The sequence below is a fragment of the Lissotriton vulgaris genome, chromosome 6 (assembly GCF_964263255.1).
Source record: "Lissotriton vulgaris chromosome 6, aLisVul1.2, whole genome shotgun sequence".
Classification (NCBI taxonomy): domain Eukaryota; kingdom Metazoa; phylum Chordata; class Amphibia; order Caudata; family Salamandridae; genus Lissotriton; species Lissotriton vulgaris.
The window spans coordinates 615,992,713-616,013,031 of NC_141694.1; the positions used below are offsets into that span (position 1 = coordinate 615,992,713).

At 45.2% G+C, this 20,319-nt stretch overlaps 1 protein-coding gene across 2 annotated transcripts in view; it reads right to left on the minus strand.

Moving 5' to 3' along the window:
- KLHL32 (kelch like family member 32) overlaps positions 1–20,319 on the minus strand; it is a 911,371-nt gene that overhangs the window by 757,778 nt on the left and 133,274 nt on the right. For both annotated transcript variants that reach the window (XM_086926629.1, XM_086926630.1), the window contains exon 2: positions 1,482–1,569. In XM_086926629.1, the coding sequence (XP_086782755.1) occupies positions 1,482–1,504 (23 nt within the window). In that variant the 5' untranslated portion in view covers positions 1,505–1,569. The remainder of the gene's footprint in view (positions 1–1,481; positions 1,570–20,319) is intronic.

Genomic DNA, 20,319 nt, shown 5'->3' on the forward strand with positions numbered 1-20,319 from the left:
GCGAGACCTAAAAATGATAACAGGGCATTATTATCGTTTTCTTTTTCTATGCGTCACTCGGTGTGGGGCTGGACTTGTGATGCCAGAGCAGAGTGACGGATGTTTGCACTCCTCTAAGTGTGCATGATGGGGCTCGGCCAAACTGTCATGCGCACTTAGCATGTTCTCCACGGGGACTGTGGCAAACATGCCCAGCCTCCCAGGCACTGCCTGAGCGGCCAAACAGGGCATTCAGACCATTCACGACGCTGCTCATGCAGCGTTATGACTGGCTGGGAGAGTTCAGAAGCCAGGGTGCTCCGGTGCTTCCAGCAGATCTGAAGAGGACAGAGGAGAGGAGTGTGGCGTTGCAGCAGAGAAGGTAAGTTCATTGAAAAAAATGTTTTTAATCCATTCCCCCCTGCCCACACCACCCCAGTCGGAAGCAGCCGCCACTGCTTACAGATTTTAGATTCCGATACTAAAAGCACGGGTCCTTGGGCTTTGTCAGTAACACAAGCTGGGAATACAATGTTTACATTCTTACTATAGTTTGCCCCAATTCAGATGATCCGGCAACTATGTACAACAGTGAAAAGAAGGGAATACGTAGGACCCTGTAGTCCTTAGTAATAACTTGATGGCTCCCATAGCCAGTGGGAAACCATATCAACCCCACGGTCTCTGTGTGTGTGAAGGTGAGTGGGACTTTTATACATCTGTTTTGGGTTGTGGCCCAGAAACCGATGGGCCTTCAATAGCAGATGCCACCTCTTTTTGGCATCGATCAAACTGTCCCTATAAGAGGCACGATTAGTACAACGGAACCAAAGAGGGGAAGGAGTTTGGCAATTTGGGGAATAATTTGCCTAAAACTGGGATCACATTTCTACGGCCGCCATTATAAGTTGTCCAAAAGCATTTCCTCACCAAATTAATTAATGAACGCTCCGGTGCATTTCTGCTTAAAAACACATCTATTTGCCTCCCTTCTTACTGCGAGTTTCCCATTACGTGTGGGACAACAACAACACTATAACTACTAGATCAAAACAGTAACCTAGAAGTACAGAAATACAATCATGTATTTTTGAAGTGATTTCTTGCGCCGTCTGTCTTTCACGGCTACATCAGAGACAGTGATTTCTTTAGCGGTGACAAGTTAGAATATATTTCGATCCTTGGAAGCCAGTTTCTAAAAAGAGAAGCACGTGGGTTGAAAGATTCTAAAGGAAGAGGTATTTGTCAATGCAAATGTTTTATTAAGTTAAAAACAAACAGATCCTACAGAAGTTTTATTTGAAAAGCATACTGCCGGACGTTGACTTTAAATACAAAAATAAAATCACTCTACACCTACTTACAATTTAAAATGTTTTAAAAACAGTAACAATCATCAGATAACCTACTTCAGTATGGCACAGCACAAGACCACAGCCTACTGAATACAATTACACACATACTCATTGTAATTAAATGTAACTTGTGTAACAGAACATTACCTAAGGCACATCTCAGATGGCATTGTCCAAGTCTGCTTGCTGCGTGCTCACAGTTGGTGTCTTCCTAGCAGAGAAGCAAGCATCCTAGCTGCAAGTGAGAAGGAGAAAAGTACAAGTTACAATACAAATACACCAGTTTCAAGGGTCGATTAATTAACTTCATTGTTTCTGATGCAATAGTTGTGTTTCATGCAACTGGGTGGCTAAGCTGTGTGAAAAAATATATTTTAATGCATTTTTAGAAATGTTTTTTATTAAGTTATTGGAAATGTGATTGGAGCAATCAGGGTAATAAAAACCCTTTATACTATAGAAGCGTCCAAAGCAATAGCTGTCATCGGTGCCCTGTGCATCCTCACTTATGCATTTAGGAAGCCTAGAACTGGGGAGTGTGACATCATCGTATACATTGCTAACGCTGCTCGTGTACTCACATACCCTATCCACAGAAATCTCACTGGAATGATCTATAAACTCATCAATTGCAACGGTTTAGGATTTTTCCTTTCTTGCACCAGTTCCTTTGTTTCATCAACTAAAATGCACAAAATCCGAAATACCTGGCAAACAGAAAATAAAAAGATGTAAAATAGCCATCCCTATAGGATGCTATGCTCCATGCCTCCTCAGCGTGATGAGCGCACACATCACAGGCCTTCAAGCGCCTAAACAGTGAAGTTAATCTAAATCCAAGGTTAAACCCTGTAAGAAAGCAACGCATGCGCCCTTTGCACTCTGTTGCTCTCAATATGTTAAAGAAGGGTGCCCATAAGGGACCACCACAGACAGGGTGATCGTGATCATATTCTATCTCTCTCTCGCTTTTTTTTTTTTTTATGGTCCGTGGATGGGGTAAGGTCTTCTGAGTGTCTCAATCACTCACGTTCTCCTCTTCACACCACTCTGTCCTGCAGTCTCTTTGCTAGACATTTATGCTTTTTTTTACTCCTCATAGCTTTCTGAAACACTCAATCTGCACATCTCATACCTCATCTTGTTCTTCTTCAGCACCATCTTTTCAGGCTCTCCTGAACAAACTTCCTTGCATCTCCTTCACTTACCAATCCCAGCCCGAACAGACAATGAACTCAATCACCTGTACACCCTTAATTGTCTTTAACTTTCTCCTAGTCAATATTTTGACAGCTGTGTATCCCGGTCACACTGTTTGCGGTATATATCTAGAATTACCTTTGCCACACCTGACCATTGCTCTGTGTGCTCTGCAGAGAGGTCAAGAATTGGATGAACATGTATTCTGAACCCCTTTAATGACGCATTGACAGGCACTGAGAAATTAGCACAGCATTCTGCCTGAATTTTCAAGGTCTCTTGTGTGGCCCATCCACAATTTGAACTCACACAGCTACATAGGAACTACTCCTTCCGCACTATGCCCGATATAGGAGTAACATGCGGCATGCAAAATCTACAGAAAGACAACATCTTGGAAAAAAGCAAATACTCAGGAAAAGCAAGGGTAAGTAACACAAAATGTAAACCGGAACAACCGCGCTGTTCGCAGGCTGAGAGGGCAGTGCCTGTGTTTGCTGGCTGTGGCAGTTACTGTTGGAGGGCACAAGGAGGGGCGGAAGGTGGGGTGCAAGGACAGTTACAAATGGGGCACCACCAGGTCCCCTACCAACACCACGGATAGCGACCAGATCATCGACAGCATGCAAATGCAGCAATGTACGCTGCTGCTCATTGTGTTAAAGAATTGACTATAAGCAGCTTAAGATGATGCCATTCTGTTGAGACTAAAAGACACATCCTTTTCTTTACAGTGAACAGGTTATAGTAAGTCTGTAACAGAATAATTCATAAGGGGGAGGGGTATAAAAGCTTGCCTCAAACAGGAGCATGCGACCATAGTGAGCAAACAAGACTTCATATAGTTGGGGGGTGGAAGGAAGGTTCTCCCCTTCAATATTTGAAAAAGAAAACGACCTAATGGTTCACTTTAAAGCACAATTCCCATATAATTTTTAAAGGTTATGAGGGTGCACTAATGTTATGTTATGTTATATTTAATTTCTAGAGTGAGCAGCTACTCGAAAGTGTCCCGGCGCTAACTACAGAAAGAGCACAATGAACGCAAAAACAGAGGCTAAAACAATGTTTTCAGCTTTTTCTTAAACAGTGATGGGTCCTGAATGGCTCAAAGAGCCAAAGGCAGCATATTCCAAGCTATGCTGGCTTTGCGCACAAAGGAGCACCCGCCAAGTCTATGGCAGACAAACCGAGGGACCTGCATCAGCAGCTGGCCAGACAAGTGCAGCTGTCTTCCTGGTGTATAAAAAGCAAACCTCTTCTGCAAGTAGATGGGACCCAGCCCATAAAGGGCTCTATGGCATCGCCATCATCCACAAGAACACCATCCGCATCACAACCAACGCCGTTGACACCCTCACAGCCGCCGAACACCTGCATTTCCAGATACACACCGACCCCAAGACCACACTCAAAGGCACCCTCATCTACAGACCCCCGGGACCACAAACTCAATTCAGCGAAGACATCGCAGACTTCATCAGCCCGCACGCCCTCCCCTCCGCTGACTACATCCTCCTAGGGGACTTCAACTTCCACCTGGAGAACAACAACGACCGCAACACCACCACCCTGCTGGACAACCTCGCCAACCTCGGACTCAAGCAACTGGTGACCACCCCCACCCACTACGCGGCCACACGCTTGACCCCGTCTTCTCCTCCAGCAAGGACATCTCCTTCAGCCACGCCACCGGACTCCACTGGACAGACCACAGCTGCGTCCACTTCAGCTTCAGAAGAACTACGACCCACCACCACCACCCGCAACAGGTTCCCCGCAGAAGCTGGAGCAAGATCACAGCTGACCAGCTCGCCACATCCCTGAGCCAGAACCCTCCCGCCAGCTCAGCGAACCCCAACCAAGCTGCCAACAACCTCACAAGGTGGATCAACAACTGTGCAGACGATCTCGCTCCACTGAAGACCCCCCCCATCAGACCCGGCAACAAGAAAGCATCCTGGTTCACCGACGAACTCAGGAGCTCGAAGAAGAACTGCCGAGCCCTCGAGAAAGCCTGGCGCAGAGACCCGACACCAGTCAACATGACCACCCTCAAGCTCGCCACTCGAAAACACCACCAGCAGATCCACACCACCAAGAAAACCGCATTCAAGGAACGACTAGAAAACAACGCCCAAAACAGCAAAGAACTCTTCAACATCGTCAAAGAGCTCTCGAACCCTAGCGCTGGAAACAACGACATCACCCCATCGCAAGAACTCTGCAACTCGCTCGCCTCGTTCTTCCACAGCAAGATCGCTGACATACACAACAGTTTCAGCACACAGCCGACGCACCCCACGAACGCACCAACGCCCCCCACCTCCACCCTCCGCACCTGGACACCGGTCAACACCGAAGACACCATCCGCACGATGAACTCCATCCACTCCGGATCACCAACCGACCCCTGCCCTCACCACGTCTTCAACAAGGCCGACTCCATCATCGCACCCCATCTCCGGGACATCATCAACGCCTCCTTCAACACCGCCACCTTCCCAGAGAGCTGGAAGCACGCCGAACTCAGCGCCCTACTGAAGAAACCATCAGCGGACCCCACCGACCTCAAGAACTACCGCCCCATCTCGCTCCTTCCTTTTCCGGCCAAAGTCATCGAGAAGACAGTCAACAGACAGCTGGCCGCCTTCCTCAAGACAAATGGATCCCTCGACCACTCACAGTCCGGCTTCCGTGCCAACCACAGCACGAGACTGCCCTAATCGCAGCCACCGACGACATCCGAGCCCTGCTCGACAACGGGGAAACGGCGGCCCTCATCCTCCTGGACCTCTCCGCAGCGTTCGACACAGTCTGCCACCGCACCCTAGTACAGCGCCTGCACAACATCGGAATCCAGGAGAAGGCACTGGAGTGGATCATCTCGTTCCTCGCCGGAAGAACCCAGAGAGTCCGCCTCCCCCCGTTCAGATCCAAGGCCACCGAAGTCATCTGCAGCGTACCACAAGGATCTTCACTCAGCCCCACGCTGTTCAACATCTACATGAGCCCCCTCGTGGCCATCGCACGCCAACACAACCTCAACATCATCTCCTACGCCGACGACACCCAGCTGATCCTCTCCCTCACCAACGACCCCGCCACCGCCATAACCAACCTACACGAAGGGATGAAAGACGTAGCCGAGTGGATGATGAACAGCCGCCTGAAACTAAACTCAGATAAGACGGAAGTCCTCATCCTGGGATCATCACCCTCCGCCTGGGACGACTCCTGGTGCCCCCCTGCCCCCGGCAGCACACCCAAACCAACGGACAACGCACGAAACCTGGGCTTCATCCTGGACTCCTCCCTCTCGATGACCAGACAAGTCAACGCCGTCTCCTCATCATGCTTCAACATCCTACGCATGCTCCGGAAGATCTTCCGGTGGATCCCCACCGAAACCAGGAAGATGGTCACCCAGGCCCTTGTCACCAGCCGACTGGACTACGGGAACACCCTTTACGCCGGAACCACAGCCAAACTCCAGAAAAGACTCCAGCGCATTCAGAACGCCTCAGCACGACTCATCGTGGACATCCCCCGACACAGCCACATCTCCGGACACCTGAGAGACCTGCACTGGCTCCCCGTCAGCAAGAGGATCACGTTCCGACTCCTCACCCACGCACACAAAGCTCTCCACAACCAAGGCCCCAATACCTCAACGACCGCCTTACCTTCTACACTCCCACTCGCCAACTCCGATCGACCACTCACGCCCTCGACGCCGTTCCTCGCATCCGAAGAGCCACAACAGGAGGAAGATCCTTCTCCTACCTGGCTGCCAAGACGTGGAACTCCCTCCCCATCCACCTCCGCCTGACCCAAGACCACCTCTCCTTCAGGAAGCAACTCAAGACCTGGCTGTTCGAGCAGTAGAGGACCACCCAAGCGCCTTGAGACCCTCCGGGTGAGTAGCGCGCTATATAAATGCTTTGATTGATTGATTGATAGTTAGCATTTAAAATTACAGTCGGGATTCTACTGGTAGCCAGTGTAAAGAGCGCAAATGGGTGCATACACTGTGCCTGGATGTTAGGCCCAGAAGCAATCTGACCATTGAATTTTGGACCACTTGTAGTTTCTTGGTAATGGAGACTGGGCTGCTGACCAAAAGGGCATTTGCGTAGTCCAATCGGGACAAGATAAGGGCACGAGCCATAGTTATTTGGCACTACCAAGCAGAAGGGGGAGAAAATTCCTCAAGTTTTTCAGGATGCCAAAACAGGTACCGGCCAGTCTCTTTACTGGAGTGGAGAAATTCAGGTTATCAAACCAGACGCCAAGATTTTTGGCGGCGCCTTTGTCCACAATAGGTCGCGGAAACCCGGAGGGCCAAAGCCTATCCTTAAAGTCCGTTGAAAACGAGCCATAAAGAAATGAAACATTACAAACGCTTCCGTAGTCTGCCAGGCAAACTTGATGAAAGAAACTTTGGCTATAAACTAGCTGAGGCGGCTTGTGTATTACAGGCACTTAACCAATATATGATTACACAATAATCACACGGCCCATCACTTTCATCAAATATATATGCCATCTTTCTTCTCTTAATTTGAATCCTGTCCCTCCCACATAGATTTTTAGTCATATGTTACAGCAGAGAATATAATTGCATTGGTGAGAGTAGAGAAACCCAAAGGTATACAAATCGCACAATCCCAGGCCTACTGTCCTACAGTCCCATACAGCAATGTTACTTCCCAAGTACATACAGATCACAGATTCAAACAGCAGACAGCCTATATCAAACTTGCATATTCTGGTCTCAGACAGCAATATTGCTAATATTATAGAAAGCTGTATTAATTCACATTATTTGTTATACAATACATGGGATTCTGCAATACCTGTAAAAATGCATGCCTCTAAATTATTATTATTGGTGACCAGTGCAGTGGCAGCTCCTCCGCTACGGCGGAGGAAGTCGTCTCACTGACTTAATAGGAAAAAGAAGATAATATTAACGTCTTGTTATTACCATTCCATTTTTCCTATTGGTGTGGCTGTTGGTCGGTGCTGGCCACAGCAAGGAGAGGAGTGGTTTGTACTCCTTAAGTGCGCACGACTGCTTGGCCTGCCCATCCTGCGAACTTTGCATCTTCCCCACCAGGCTTGCTTTACACTGCCTGGTGAGGAACATGCAATTGCTCCCAGTCCCCGTCTGAGCGTCGTGGTTCGGCGCTCAGACCAATCACAATGCTGCATTGCAACGTTGTGATTGGCTATGGGGAGCTTGGGAGCCCGGGTGCTCCCAGCTCCTTCTGCAGCCGTCGGAGACAGGAAGAAGAGGACTGAGATGATGCGGTGGCCGACCGGCCCAGGAAATAGTTTGTTTTTTTCGTTCAGTCCAATTTCACCCCGCCCACCACTCCCCGCGCCACCACTCTCCCCGCTACCACTCTCAATCGGTAGCAGCCGCCACTGGACCAGTGACATACTCAGTTGCCGATTATAAAGAAAAGATGTTAGAACTCAACTATAAGTTATTACAGCCTCTGACATCACAATACCCGATACCAGAGCCAGCAGCCGAGGTAAAAGACAGGTTAGGTCATGGAGCATAAATGAAGCAGCTGTAAAAAGCAACAAAAACGGAATGTTTTTCTTTTTTCTGCTCTATTTTAGTAGCTTACAATGACAAGCAGAGAGAATATGTCATTTTTTGTATTCCCTAGATAGAGAAAAGCTTGAATCTTTCTGCACATTTCTACACATGAAAGCTACTGCAGCTTTTTGGTTTAACAATCTGACTTGTATTGAACTGTTTCTAATGTCTGTTTTCAACAAATATCTAACAGATTTTTAATGTGTTTAATTTTGCACTAGAGGTTTTATTTTTATTCTTCATGTTTGCAAATATGCTTCCTCTTTCATATGAAAGACTTACGCACCTAGGTTTTAAGTGGTTTGTGGGAAAGGTGATGGTGTGGCCATGTATTATATGGGCTATAGTAACCACGGTGTATATTATAAAAATATTGCAAATTACCTCAGAGTTCCATAAACTTATAATGGCACTCGCTCCTCCATATAGTTATGAAATTTCTTAGTGACTTGCAATATCCTTATAATGTACGGCAGTGGGTACTTAAAACCTTATATAAATTCAATGATGGGGCAATAATTTCCTTTTTGAGTTCGTTGATGGCTTAATGACTCATGTTACTAGTTGAGTGATAGAGCAAGGACTACTGTTACAAGCTCAATTAGAGGGCAATGACTCCATTATGACATTCATCGGTCAGTTACCATCCCCATTTATAAGTTAATCAAGGGGCTCTATTTCGTATTATAAGTTCAATGGCACTGCACCAACTCCCATTATAAGTTCAAGGGTGAAGTATTGACTCCGGCTAAACAGTTACTTTTGAGGTAGCAGCCCTCCGACATTTACAAAGTGTGCTACCAAATGCAGATATAAATGCATACTGGTTCGCAGAGTTTTCAACATAGACACCAGGGTCTATTCTACAGAAAAGGTGCAAAGTCCCTGTTTACACCACAGCTCACCGTTCAACAAGTGCGCCAGGCGCAAACATTGACAGTGAGTGCTCTTATGATGAGTGTGCTGCCTTCAGGGCAGCCAAAAACTTGCGCTGGCGGACTGCATTCATTGAAATACTGAGCTTCAAATCAGCTCTGTGTTTCTCTGTGCAGGTGGCAACCCGCCCGCAATTTAGAGAGGAGAGACATCCGCCTGTAAGCAGGTGAAGTGACTGACAGCACACACCTGCAGCAGGATGTCTTAAAGGGGTCCATGGGACACCCTTTCTCTTCTTCAGAGGGCTGCTCTCTGAGTGTGCCACTTTTTTGTGGCGTGCCTCGTAAGGGCATATTTGCCACTGTGCCCACATCCATAATATGGCGCCAGTGCAGAGGCAAAGTGATTCCTTCATTTGCATGGGGTTGACCCCATGCAAATATAGGAACGCCCTTTCACGATGGCACTGGCGCCACTTGTGCCCTATCGCAATCAGCATTACAGAAGGGATCTCACACGCATCTGCGGCCCCCTTGTGTAATACCAAAGTGCCTCAGGGGCGTACAAAGCGGGCACACACACCTGTTGGCCCCAGGGCACTTTCTGTAACAAGACCTCAGAGATCTTCATAATTCCAGGGTTTCTAGAGCTAATTATTCATTTCTGAGTGTGCTCATGATCTGCTGAAGGTTAGGACATGTTTGACAGTATCCCCCTTTTCACGGAGTAAAGGTACTGAGGCAGATTAACTCCTATGAGGATTTTATTTGAAGACACATTGCGCCCGTGTGTGGTGGCACATAGCATTCAGGGCACCAGTCCTAAAAAAAGAAGTGGGGGGACTCTCCAAGGTAGGCGTGGTCACAGGAAGTGACATCACGACAGGAAGTGACATCACAACAGGAATTGACATCACGACAGGAAGTGACATCACGACAGGAAGTGACATCACATGTAAGGCAGATCTATCATTTGCATATATTGCAAGATTTAACAATTGAAGCTGCTTGGTACTTAAGTATGTGACTTAAGGTCCCTGTATGGAGGAATTAGCAGGCCAAATATGGATGAAGTTTGGCGTACAACTACTTGGCTGGTTTGTACATGCATTATAATGCGCATGCCAGTGGAATGACGCAGGTGCTATTTTGTTTGTTTTTTCTTTATCAATTGAAGATTGCGGATACCATTTGAACCTAGAAATGAAGAAATGAATATTGCTTTCCCTGAAAGTACACATAGTGTACGCATAGTATGCATAGCCACTAGGTCTCACCTTTGAGACCTTATAAGTGTTTGCTATGCAACAGTTAATGTTGTTGCAGTAAGGATATTGTTCTGCATAACTAAACACTTATAAAGACTCAAAAACGAGGCCTATTCGCTATGCCAATGCTTGTTATGGATTGGGGTGAATATGGCACCTCTCCAGCTGTCCAGGACTGTGTTTTCCATTAAGCAGCTACAAACTGGCCTAGGCTTGCTTTGTGCCCTTCATGGTATAAACAGTACCCTGTAATGTATTCTCACGTGGGCGGTTCAATGACAAACAGCAGAGTCTGGTGAGAGAGACAGACTGATAAAGAGTTCGGCAGACATCTACTGAGAAAGAGGGCAAAAGACAGAAAATCAAACAAATAATTGTGAGGCAAATGTGTGTTTTAGCACACTATTTTAAAGTGTGCTTTCCTGTGTTGGAAACCATAATGGGATGAAACTGAAAATTGTGATACTGAAAATAACGTGTATCACAAAGTCAGCATTCCTTCGTAATGGCACAAAAATTGAAAATCACCACCAAAAAATGTGGACTGAAAGTATTTTCACCTTGTTTGGTACAAACACTGGCAAGTTAAAGGTTGCATTATTGTATGGAACAACCATTCAGCATGCATACCCCAACTCTGTGTAGTCCTGTTAAACAGTCAATGCAAAGAAATGGCAAAGAGCCAACCCTAACAAAGAAATACACGCATTTCATTTTTGGAGCGTAATAACAGCACCATTTTTCCCTAAAAAGCTTCATGTCGAATTCGGCACTGTTTAAGAAATGTTATTGGTACCCGGCGCTATGATGCTTAAAGTACTGAGCTATGAAGGGCACAATTCGCCATGCCAGCAGATTGCACATTGGTCTCTGCAGTGGGTGCTAAATAGGTTTCTGGAACTGTAACTTATAAATAACTAGTACTTTTTTCCTAAGAAAGGGTTGCACATGGTGAATGGGCTACTAATCCCCATAAAAATTACACAAATATCACTTCAAATGGAATTCCCGTTGAAATCAGAGTGTCTGTTTAATGAGCTTTTAATATTTGTGATTGTATCCAATTGCGAGGCCGGGAGAGGAGTCTCGAGCAGGGCAGGCAGCAGCTGAGGCCAGGAGTGGAGTCTCGAGCAGGGAAGTCTGGTGCGGGAGGCGGAGGCAGGTCAAGCAGCAGGCATGGAGGGCAGCCGCGTCAATATCTGGATCCGGTCACGGGTCACTCGCTCCGAAAACGCAAAGGAGCTAAAGCAGGAAAGCCGGAAAAATAAAGGGCATGTTGCAGGAGGGCGGACTGCCGAGTTGCAGACCCACCCATCCATTGGTTGAAGATCTCTGCGTCTATTGGTTACCCTGGCAGCGGTGAACCTGGTAGGTGCAGGGGCGTGGTGACCGGCGTGGTGCCCTGCGGCAGTCCATCCGAGAAACCTCCAGATTCAGCCGGCAGTCACTCGAAAATGCATTGTTTTCTTTGTGTGCGCTCCTATTATGTAAGGGTGGACGGTGTTTTGATTGAGCAGGGTGGACGGCGTCCACCCTGGAAAACCCTCAAAAATAAGTGGGGGGATGCCGTCCACCCGCGTGGTACCCCGACTCGTGCATCCGATAGCAAATTCCCCAGCACAGGGATTCTGATTTTAAGATCTCATGACACTTAATGGTGGGGTCAAAACACCTGGAACTCGTCAGTCTTGCTTGTGAGGGTCAAGAACTTGGCACTGTTGCCAGTTTGCGACTTCTTGCCAGCTGCGGAATCTGCCTGGCACAAGCAGGGCTATTTGTATTCATAGCGAGTATCTGAAACCGGCAAATTGACTGCATTGCAGTGATGAGGGAGACGGATGTGGGTGCCTTTCGGTGATACAGCTGAGTACAAGGCTAACAATCTTGCTGTGTACTCTTCCGCTCGGTAGTTTTCTTGCCATTAGTTTTGATTGCACTTGTTGTTAGATTACCTCTTTAAATCATTGTGCTGCCCTTGGCACTGCAAATGAAGCTTTATGTGCTTCGAGCCTCTTCGGAAGTACTGCTCTGTTCTCCTGGGCAGTCCTGCTCGGCTGTCCATCTCAATCACCACACAATCGAACATCTTCAGCGAGCAGCGTTTTTTTGAACGTGTTGTGCTTGCAACATCTGCACATTGCTGAATGAATAGTTGTGCTTAAGGAAAAGCTGGCTATCTCTGTGGAAATCTTGGCATCTGAGAGATGACAATGAGATTACCCGTTCTATCATTTCACAAGGAGAGGATGTGCCCTGACAGCCTGAGCTGCCGACTTTGGGGCAGGGGAACCAGGTGCGAGTCTCCGCGTCGGCTCAACACCCTGTGATTCTGGGCATATAAAATCACTTAAACGTCTGTAACATCTTCCATTGGTAGTTAAAAATGCCCTACTCGTTTGCTCAGAGAAAGACCACACCATGGAGCCGGGAAAATGAATGCAAATAGTAAACAAGGATTACACATTGCCCAACATACACAAAAAGAAATATGCTTTAACGCAGATTAAAATAAACTGTTGTCTGCCTGGTTTACTGAAGTGGTGCACACGTGTGAAGGTGAAAAATGCAGCATTGCCAGTGATAGTGGGAAGTGCAGAAATACACACTGATGGCCACTGTTATCTAGCCGATTCTGCATGGACAAGGTGCTGTGAACATGCACAATGGAAACCTGCGCATAAGGACACATCAACTGAGCACCAGTTCAAGTGAAAAAGACTGATAAAGATTGTCACGGGCCGCCTGCAGTGCCAGAGAGAGGAAAAACGTGCGGTATATGTCGCATATTCCGCATACGTAAATAGTTTGCACATCATTTAACACTGACTCTTCAAAATGGTACAGTAATTAACCTTCAGAATAACGTTTTTGACAATCTGAAGTGTTCATTGTACACTTTTTCAATTGATTCAATTCAATTACACTGCACTGTTCTAGGGACACTCCCCAATAGTGTTTTCCCTTACACAGGCATTTCTCTGTCTTAAATTGATGTTCATTTAAATATATCAAATACTGCCCCAGTGCTCCTTTGCAAGCAAAGATACACCAATTCACAGGTGCGGCTGCACACCTAAATTTTATCTATGCGCTTTAAAACAGCAATTTAAGGCAGCAAATTTCATATCTTATTTTAGTGAACAAGGACTGAACACATTTTAGATAAAAAAAAATGCCAATGTAGAAATAGAAACCTTGGGACAGAATTACCACATTAACAAGTTTGGGTTTACGGACAGAAGGAATACCGTTGATTATGGGGATGTTATGCAGATTTGTAGATCGCATGATCACCTGGGAGGGTATCCTGTTACTTAGCAGGTGTGAGTCTAGCCACACTAAGGGCCTACTGGACTACTCTAATAGCCAAGTTTGCAGCTTCTTGTGGAATTCAAGAAGTGAGGAGGAGTCTCTTATGTGTAGTCAGCAGGTCATTCCGCACATTGGGAGCGATCTAGGAGAAGGCTTGACAGCTGGATCTGTTTTTTTCCATAAGCATGGAAGTTGAGCTAGTTGGAGTCCAGGCGAGTATAGTTCCAAAATTTGGAAACAAAAGTCCAGTGGGAGGTGGAAATGGATTGGTGGGTTTAGGATTCATCAGTACTTAATAAATAAAAATGTAAGTGCAAGGGCCCTTCTCAGGAGGTCATTGCAACTTGCACCATCCACTGCCCCATGCTAACTCTGCTAATGACAGTACCAACACAGCTACTAACTATCACAATCCTACAAGTGACAATTCAGACTATTCTAGACCACCCAACATTATATTAATGGAGTGAGAGGCAGGTATTATTAATTTGTAATGTATATTGATTTATTAAGCCTCCTGTTGTTGTGCTCAAATCACAATTAGACAAACAGTGCCACTGTTTGGTAGACTGTGATATGGGCTGATGTTGAGAATTAAGTGAGGGTGCCAATTACGGGAAACCACTGGCTCAAATGGAGCACTGGGCTTCATACACTTATTTGAATGAGTTGGACAGGAAAGCGTTTTGTGATGGGAAGCGTTAAAAGATTTACAATTGCTAATGATCAGTGGTATCACTGAAATAGTCTTCCATCCAAGCAACATCTCTTTTTTTCATCACATGATAGGATCAGAGGCAATTGCAGAAGCATTTTGCTCAGTGACAAAGATTTATTATATGCATGCAAAAAATAATTTTTAAAGACAGAGACAACTTAGATATTCTTTTCTGGCGCAGCAGAAACTTAATTTGATAACTACTCTAAGGCCTCCGTTTCCAGGAAATTGGTGTACTGCAGCTATGATATGAACATGACGATAATGTAAGCAATAGGAGAAAATGAAAATGTGTTGTTGGTGATTAACAAAGTAGCATTTTTTAAAAAGATTAGAAATTGAATTAGATATATATGTCACAATTGTCAGTTTCGTGTGGCAATCTGTAAAGTATATTGATGCAACAGAAAAATTCAGGGCTCACATATGGAATCAAAAGACGTTGTTTAGGTCACAGAGATGGGTAGGCGTGACCGTCGCTGACTTAGGCAGTAGAAACCTCAATCAATATGGCTTCTCCCCTGATGTCAGACCTACCGGGTACTGTTGACACCTTTTTACTCTAACTATTAAGCAAGAGCAGGTGTTGAACAGGTAGTACAACTTGTGTGCTGTTTGTAAAACTGATACTATTGTAGGTCATGTTTCTGTAGATAGTAGGTTTTTTATTAGGTCCTGAAGAATCGCAGTCAATGAGCTTGAAGCGAGCAACATGTTGACCACTCCCTTCACATCGTAGCACTGTATCGCTCCTGGCAACCTAAGTTCCAGCGAATACAGGCTACCCTTGATTTTATTTGCGGCAGAGGACCACCAGAATAAAATTGTTTTCCGGTACCTTGTGCCTCATGTTATCCTCACCCACACCATCTACTCTGTTCTGGCCCCTCACCCACACTTCACCCATAGGCAGTTGGATAAAAGGTTTCCAATAAAGAGCCCCTCTTTGAGGTGTGCTAGTTGGGCATTGCACCGCCTGCCCAACGAGGAGCATGGCCTATGATGAAGCATGACACTCACAAGGGTGTGTGAGACCATTATATCCAACATATTGGATACCCAGGGTTAGCTCTCCTTTGAGTACTACCCCTTGCACCTTAGTGACCTTCTCTTCCTTCCTTTAGGAACAGCCCAGTCTCCTTTTTGTTGTCTACAGAGTTCAAAACCCCTCATACTTATGGTCGAACTGGTGTATAGGGCAATCAGGCAGTGCTTGATGGGCTGGTCTCACAGGTCACTGTGTGGGTAGTTTTTTTCTGTTTGTGGTTCAGTTTTTTGTACAGATTGGCAGTATTTTACCATTGATTTCTCGATTAAAATAAAAATTGCGTGCAGCAAGCTGAAGTCCACCCAGTATAAAATGCCTTAGAAACACTTGTACAGCGTGCCTTTAGAAGTTCAAAACTGCCCCAAATTGCAAACATAAGCCACTTTGATAGGTATCCGATTCACTAATGGGGCTCACTTTTTAGCTATGTGAGTTGCTAATGGGGGCCACTTTTATTTTGCCTATTTTCAGTCCCAGACTGACCCAGCCCATACTCTACCCTAATATCTAGGGAACCAAAAATCTGAAATTCAATCTAATCAGTGGGATCTCTCTTCATTTAGCTCTCTCAGCAAATATGTTAGCAAATTCAGCTGTTCTTCCTTCTGATCTCCGGGTTAGAATGTTCCAGAATGCACAGCTCAGGAATTCGGCTTAAATTTGCATAAAGGTACTGTTAGACCTGGCGCTTTTGCGGATTTATCATCAAACGTTATTTTCCTGACCCTGTTTTTGTTGGCTATGGGACTCTGGGCACTTTACCACTGCTGATCAGTGCTAAAGTGCATTGCATATTTGATTTACTGTAAATACCTAGTACAGTGCATTGAGTGTGCTGTAAATTAAATGCTACTAGTGGGCTTGCAGCACAGGTTCTGCAACCAACATGAATAGACCTGTAAATGCCTCTCAGACCTGCCACTGCAGTGTTTGCACGCAGAGGTTTGAACTGCCAGTACCTAACCTTCCCTTTTCTAACATGTAAGTAACCTGTGGGCAGGGTGCAGCGTGTGTGTGAAAGGTAGGACATGAACTGGTGTGTTTTACATGTCCTGATAGTGAAATACTGTGCAGTTCGCTTTTCGCTATTGCAAGGCTGTCTTTTCCATAGGTTAACAAAGGAGCTGCCTCGTAACATCTGACAAGTGTAGCTTTCCATTGGGACAAGATAGAGAAATGGAATTTAGACTCGCTGAACTCAGAACTTAATAACACACCTTTTAGTAAAGTTGGTTTTTAAATTGTGTGTATGAAAATGGCACTTTTAGAAAGTAGACATTGTCTTGCTTTACCATTCTGTGTGCCTCTGCCTGCTTGTTTATTTACTATATGGCTTTGGAGTAACAGGAGCTGGGATTCTGCATTCACACAAGATAGTCACAAGGGGCTTTTCCTGAGTGACTCATAGCCAGGCTGAATACACCGTTCTCCATTTAGAGTGGTGGGAGGAGTTTTGACTAGCACCTGTATTGTGTTTTTATCTAGGAACCTGAATCAATATTACCATTGTATGCCCTTGTACGGTTATAATCAATAATATCCCTATAATGGCATAAGAATCAGATCCATATTTCAGTAAATCGCCCTTGCAGCCCAAGGCATGGCAAAAGAAAGTTCCTTAGATTCCTAGAAAGCACAACGAGTTCTTTCAACACACCAAAACTCCAGCAACCTGGGAAATCCCCGCTTGCTTTGTTTTGATTTGTAATAGAACTCCCGAGAGCACTGTAAGAACGGCCAGTTCTTAGTGACATCTTTATTGACGTCTTATGTCCAAACCTTACGTCAAACTCGGCACCTTTTAGGTATACATATACCAACGTTGCCTTAAGCAAACACATGGTGGTGGTTTTGGAGCAAAGCAGCTAATCTACTTGCCGAGAGCCCAGCAGATGTGGAGAGCCCACGGACGCTGCCCCTCCTCTTTGACGCGCTGAGAAAGACGCTGTCTTTTCTCCTGCCGAGAAAATCCAGCTCCGGCGTTTCCAGCCTACCCTTGCGGGTGACTGGGATATCGAATCCTGAGAGAGAGATACCAGACCTCCTACATTCTATTCCCAAGGTACAGTGCTGACTAAACCCTTAGAGAGAATTCTTGAATCAGATTCTTGGCAAAACCTACTTAACTCAAACTGCTACTTACTTACTCCTTCCCACGTATTAGGCTTAGGTCAGGTACACCGGGGTAGGCGTATCTTAGAAGCACCAGTTGAGCACGTTAGCCTATGTATATATGTATATATATTTTATCAATTTTAAAGTATCTTATGGCTAAGAAACCATATCAATGCTTTTACAGTATTATTTCATAATACTCCTTTTACTGTACGTACTTTACTTTACATTAAGTATTGCGATTGTGGCAATTCATTTCTCTTGCATGAGAAGTAAGACTGCTCAATAAATAATACCTTTTATTGAAAACGCCCGTCTCTCTATTCTCTGCACTCTGGTGAAACTAATAATGCACATCTGACTGAGTGAAATAGCGGTCTATTGTTTTCACACGACTCTAGAGATTTACTCTTATTCTGAGGGAGCAAAGTTGTCATGTTTATGCGGTTGTCGGACGTTGAATCCCTTCTTGTCTGAGCCAGGGAAGCTGAACCCTTCCTATTCAGTCAAGAAAGTTTCCAGTGACCTCTGAGCTAGCTGGCGCACACCTAAATTAAGTCTAACATAGTTAGTAGAGACCTAGAAGACCTCAGTCCTACGTCTACACTGCTGTTTATGTTATTCCAATGCGCAGGGCCTATTGGGAAAATAGGAACTACACTACATGGCGCCCAACGTTTGGTAAGGCGATAAAATTAACGCAAGACGTTAAAGTAACTCAGTCGTGCTTTTTCACGCAGACCCTTTCTCCCGTAAATACTCCAATAGACGTCTGGAGTGGGTGAAAGGTTAAAATCCGCCGGAACTTAGTAAGAAGAGATTCCTATGTAGAGTTTTTGGTTTAGTCAAAGTTGAAGGATACAGTGTTCCAAAATATTGTGCACCTAATCTTTTGTTTCCTTGAAACTTGATCTGCAACAAAAAAACCTTTCTGCCTGGAAAAATGCCAGATAGTGAAGACGAAAGGGAGGCAGCTAGATTAGTAGCCCAACTAATGGATGATGACATGAGTCCCCTACAGAATGACCATATTGCTATCCTCATTCCGGTCACATAAGAAAAACTATAACTTTAAAACTTATAGAAAACGGACTGACATCACGAGGTGGTACAGTCATTTTCGTGATAGAGGCACACGAGTATCGGCAGACAGAAGTATTCTATTCATGAATAAACTTTCCAGCGGCAAACGCTACAACACACGAATTCCACTATTACAAAATAGAGGAACCTCCGGAAGAATACACTCCTTTTGAGGATGTGGAAATTCCACTAAATTACCAAGAGCACCTGCTCTGGTTTAAAGGCGCCCTAAAACATAATGATCACATCACCAGGCTCGGTCCACTGGGTAGACCAGGAGCAACGTGGCCAGTTCTAGCCAGCTACACACCACATCCAGACATCGAAAAAATGTCAGGCAAGGAACTTTCAGCCCAGCTAAAATTACTAATTAAAATTCACAGACAGTTAGTCCAATATGTAATGCGGACTGCAACAGTCCAACCAGCTGTTAACATTCCATAGCTGACCCCTCATCAGGGGAACACAAATAAAATTACACCTCAGAACATAAAATCATGTCTTCGTAAAACACCCGCAAAACGGGAACAAATTCCATTCTGGCTAGCACAAAAGATAACTCAAATAGAGGCAGTATTCCCGAAAAGAATTCGGACTATCTGCCCTCCAATGGGGGTCGAACCACATGTGGAGGACTGTGACACTTGGGGCACAGTCTTTGCTTCTATTTACACAAAAACACATGGTGTTCCGTCTCTGGCGGTAATACCAGATGACTAAGACAGATTCAAAATGAATACGGTCCAGAACCTGCTTTAACTCTTGGTATGAAATTACTGAAAGACTTCAAGCAGGTCTCGGCTATATTATTAGCCAACATAAAAGGAGAAGCAGCATCAGTGGCGATCCGCCAAAAATTAAAAGAAACAGATATAGCAGACCAACCAATTGAACTTGCCAGAATCATAGAAAAATCCTATGAAGAACTAGGTAGAGATAGTTTGGGTGGGAAACCGGTAAAACCCCAACTACTTGAAAATCCTGAAAAGATATTTATTAAAAATATTCCGAACACTCCAAAAAAGAGCTGGGATGGAAATAAACAATCCACTCCCAAAGAAAAAAGATTCCAGTCCAGAGGAAGGTCTCCTCAGCGGTGGGAAAGAGCTCCAAGCCGAGAACACAAGTCTCCCCAAAGGGAGCCCTCTGAGAAAAGATACAACCTTAGAAATAGGGATAATTTGAAAAAACCTGATAGATATCAAGATATTGATACACGTCCCTCTCGATCTTTTTCGCAGAAATCGGAAAGAAGAGGACGATCAGAACACAGGGAAGAGCACGTCAAGTCCAAAGACAAGGAACCTGCTCAAAGTAAAAAATTACAATTTCCAAGAAAGAAGGTAGCCAGTATTAAAATAATCGAAGAGGATACTGAGGACACAGCTGAAAAATGGAGAGTAGGCACAGACAATGCTAGACAGCGCAGCAGAAGTCACCATAGCTCGCAAGATCCTGATGAATCATCTGGAGACAGTGGACACGAATGATGACATTTAGGTGGAAACTGCAGATACCAGAGTTAGAGAACCTCATAAAATATATGAAATAACATTGCATCTAGAGGGAGATAAGACTAGGAAAGTAAGGGGTCTGTTTTGGGATAACCTCTCAAAAGGCTATGACATCCTGTTAGCTGAGAAAGACTGGCCACCAGAGTTTGCCAGGGAGTGCCCTCATGGCGAAGAAATGATTATGCCTGCCTTCTCAAATCATATTCCAATTCATAGAAAATATATATATGCTAGA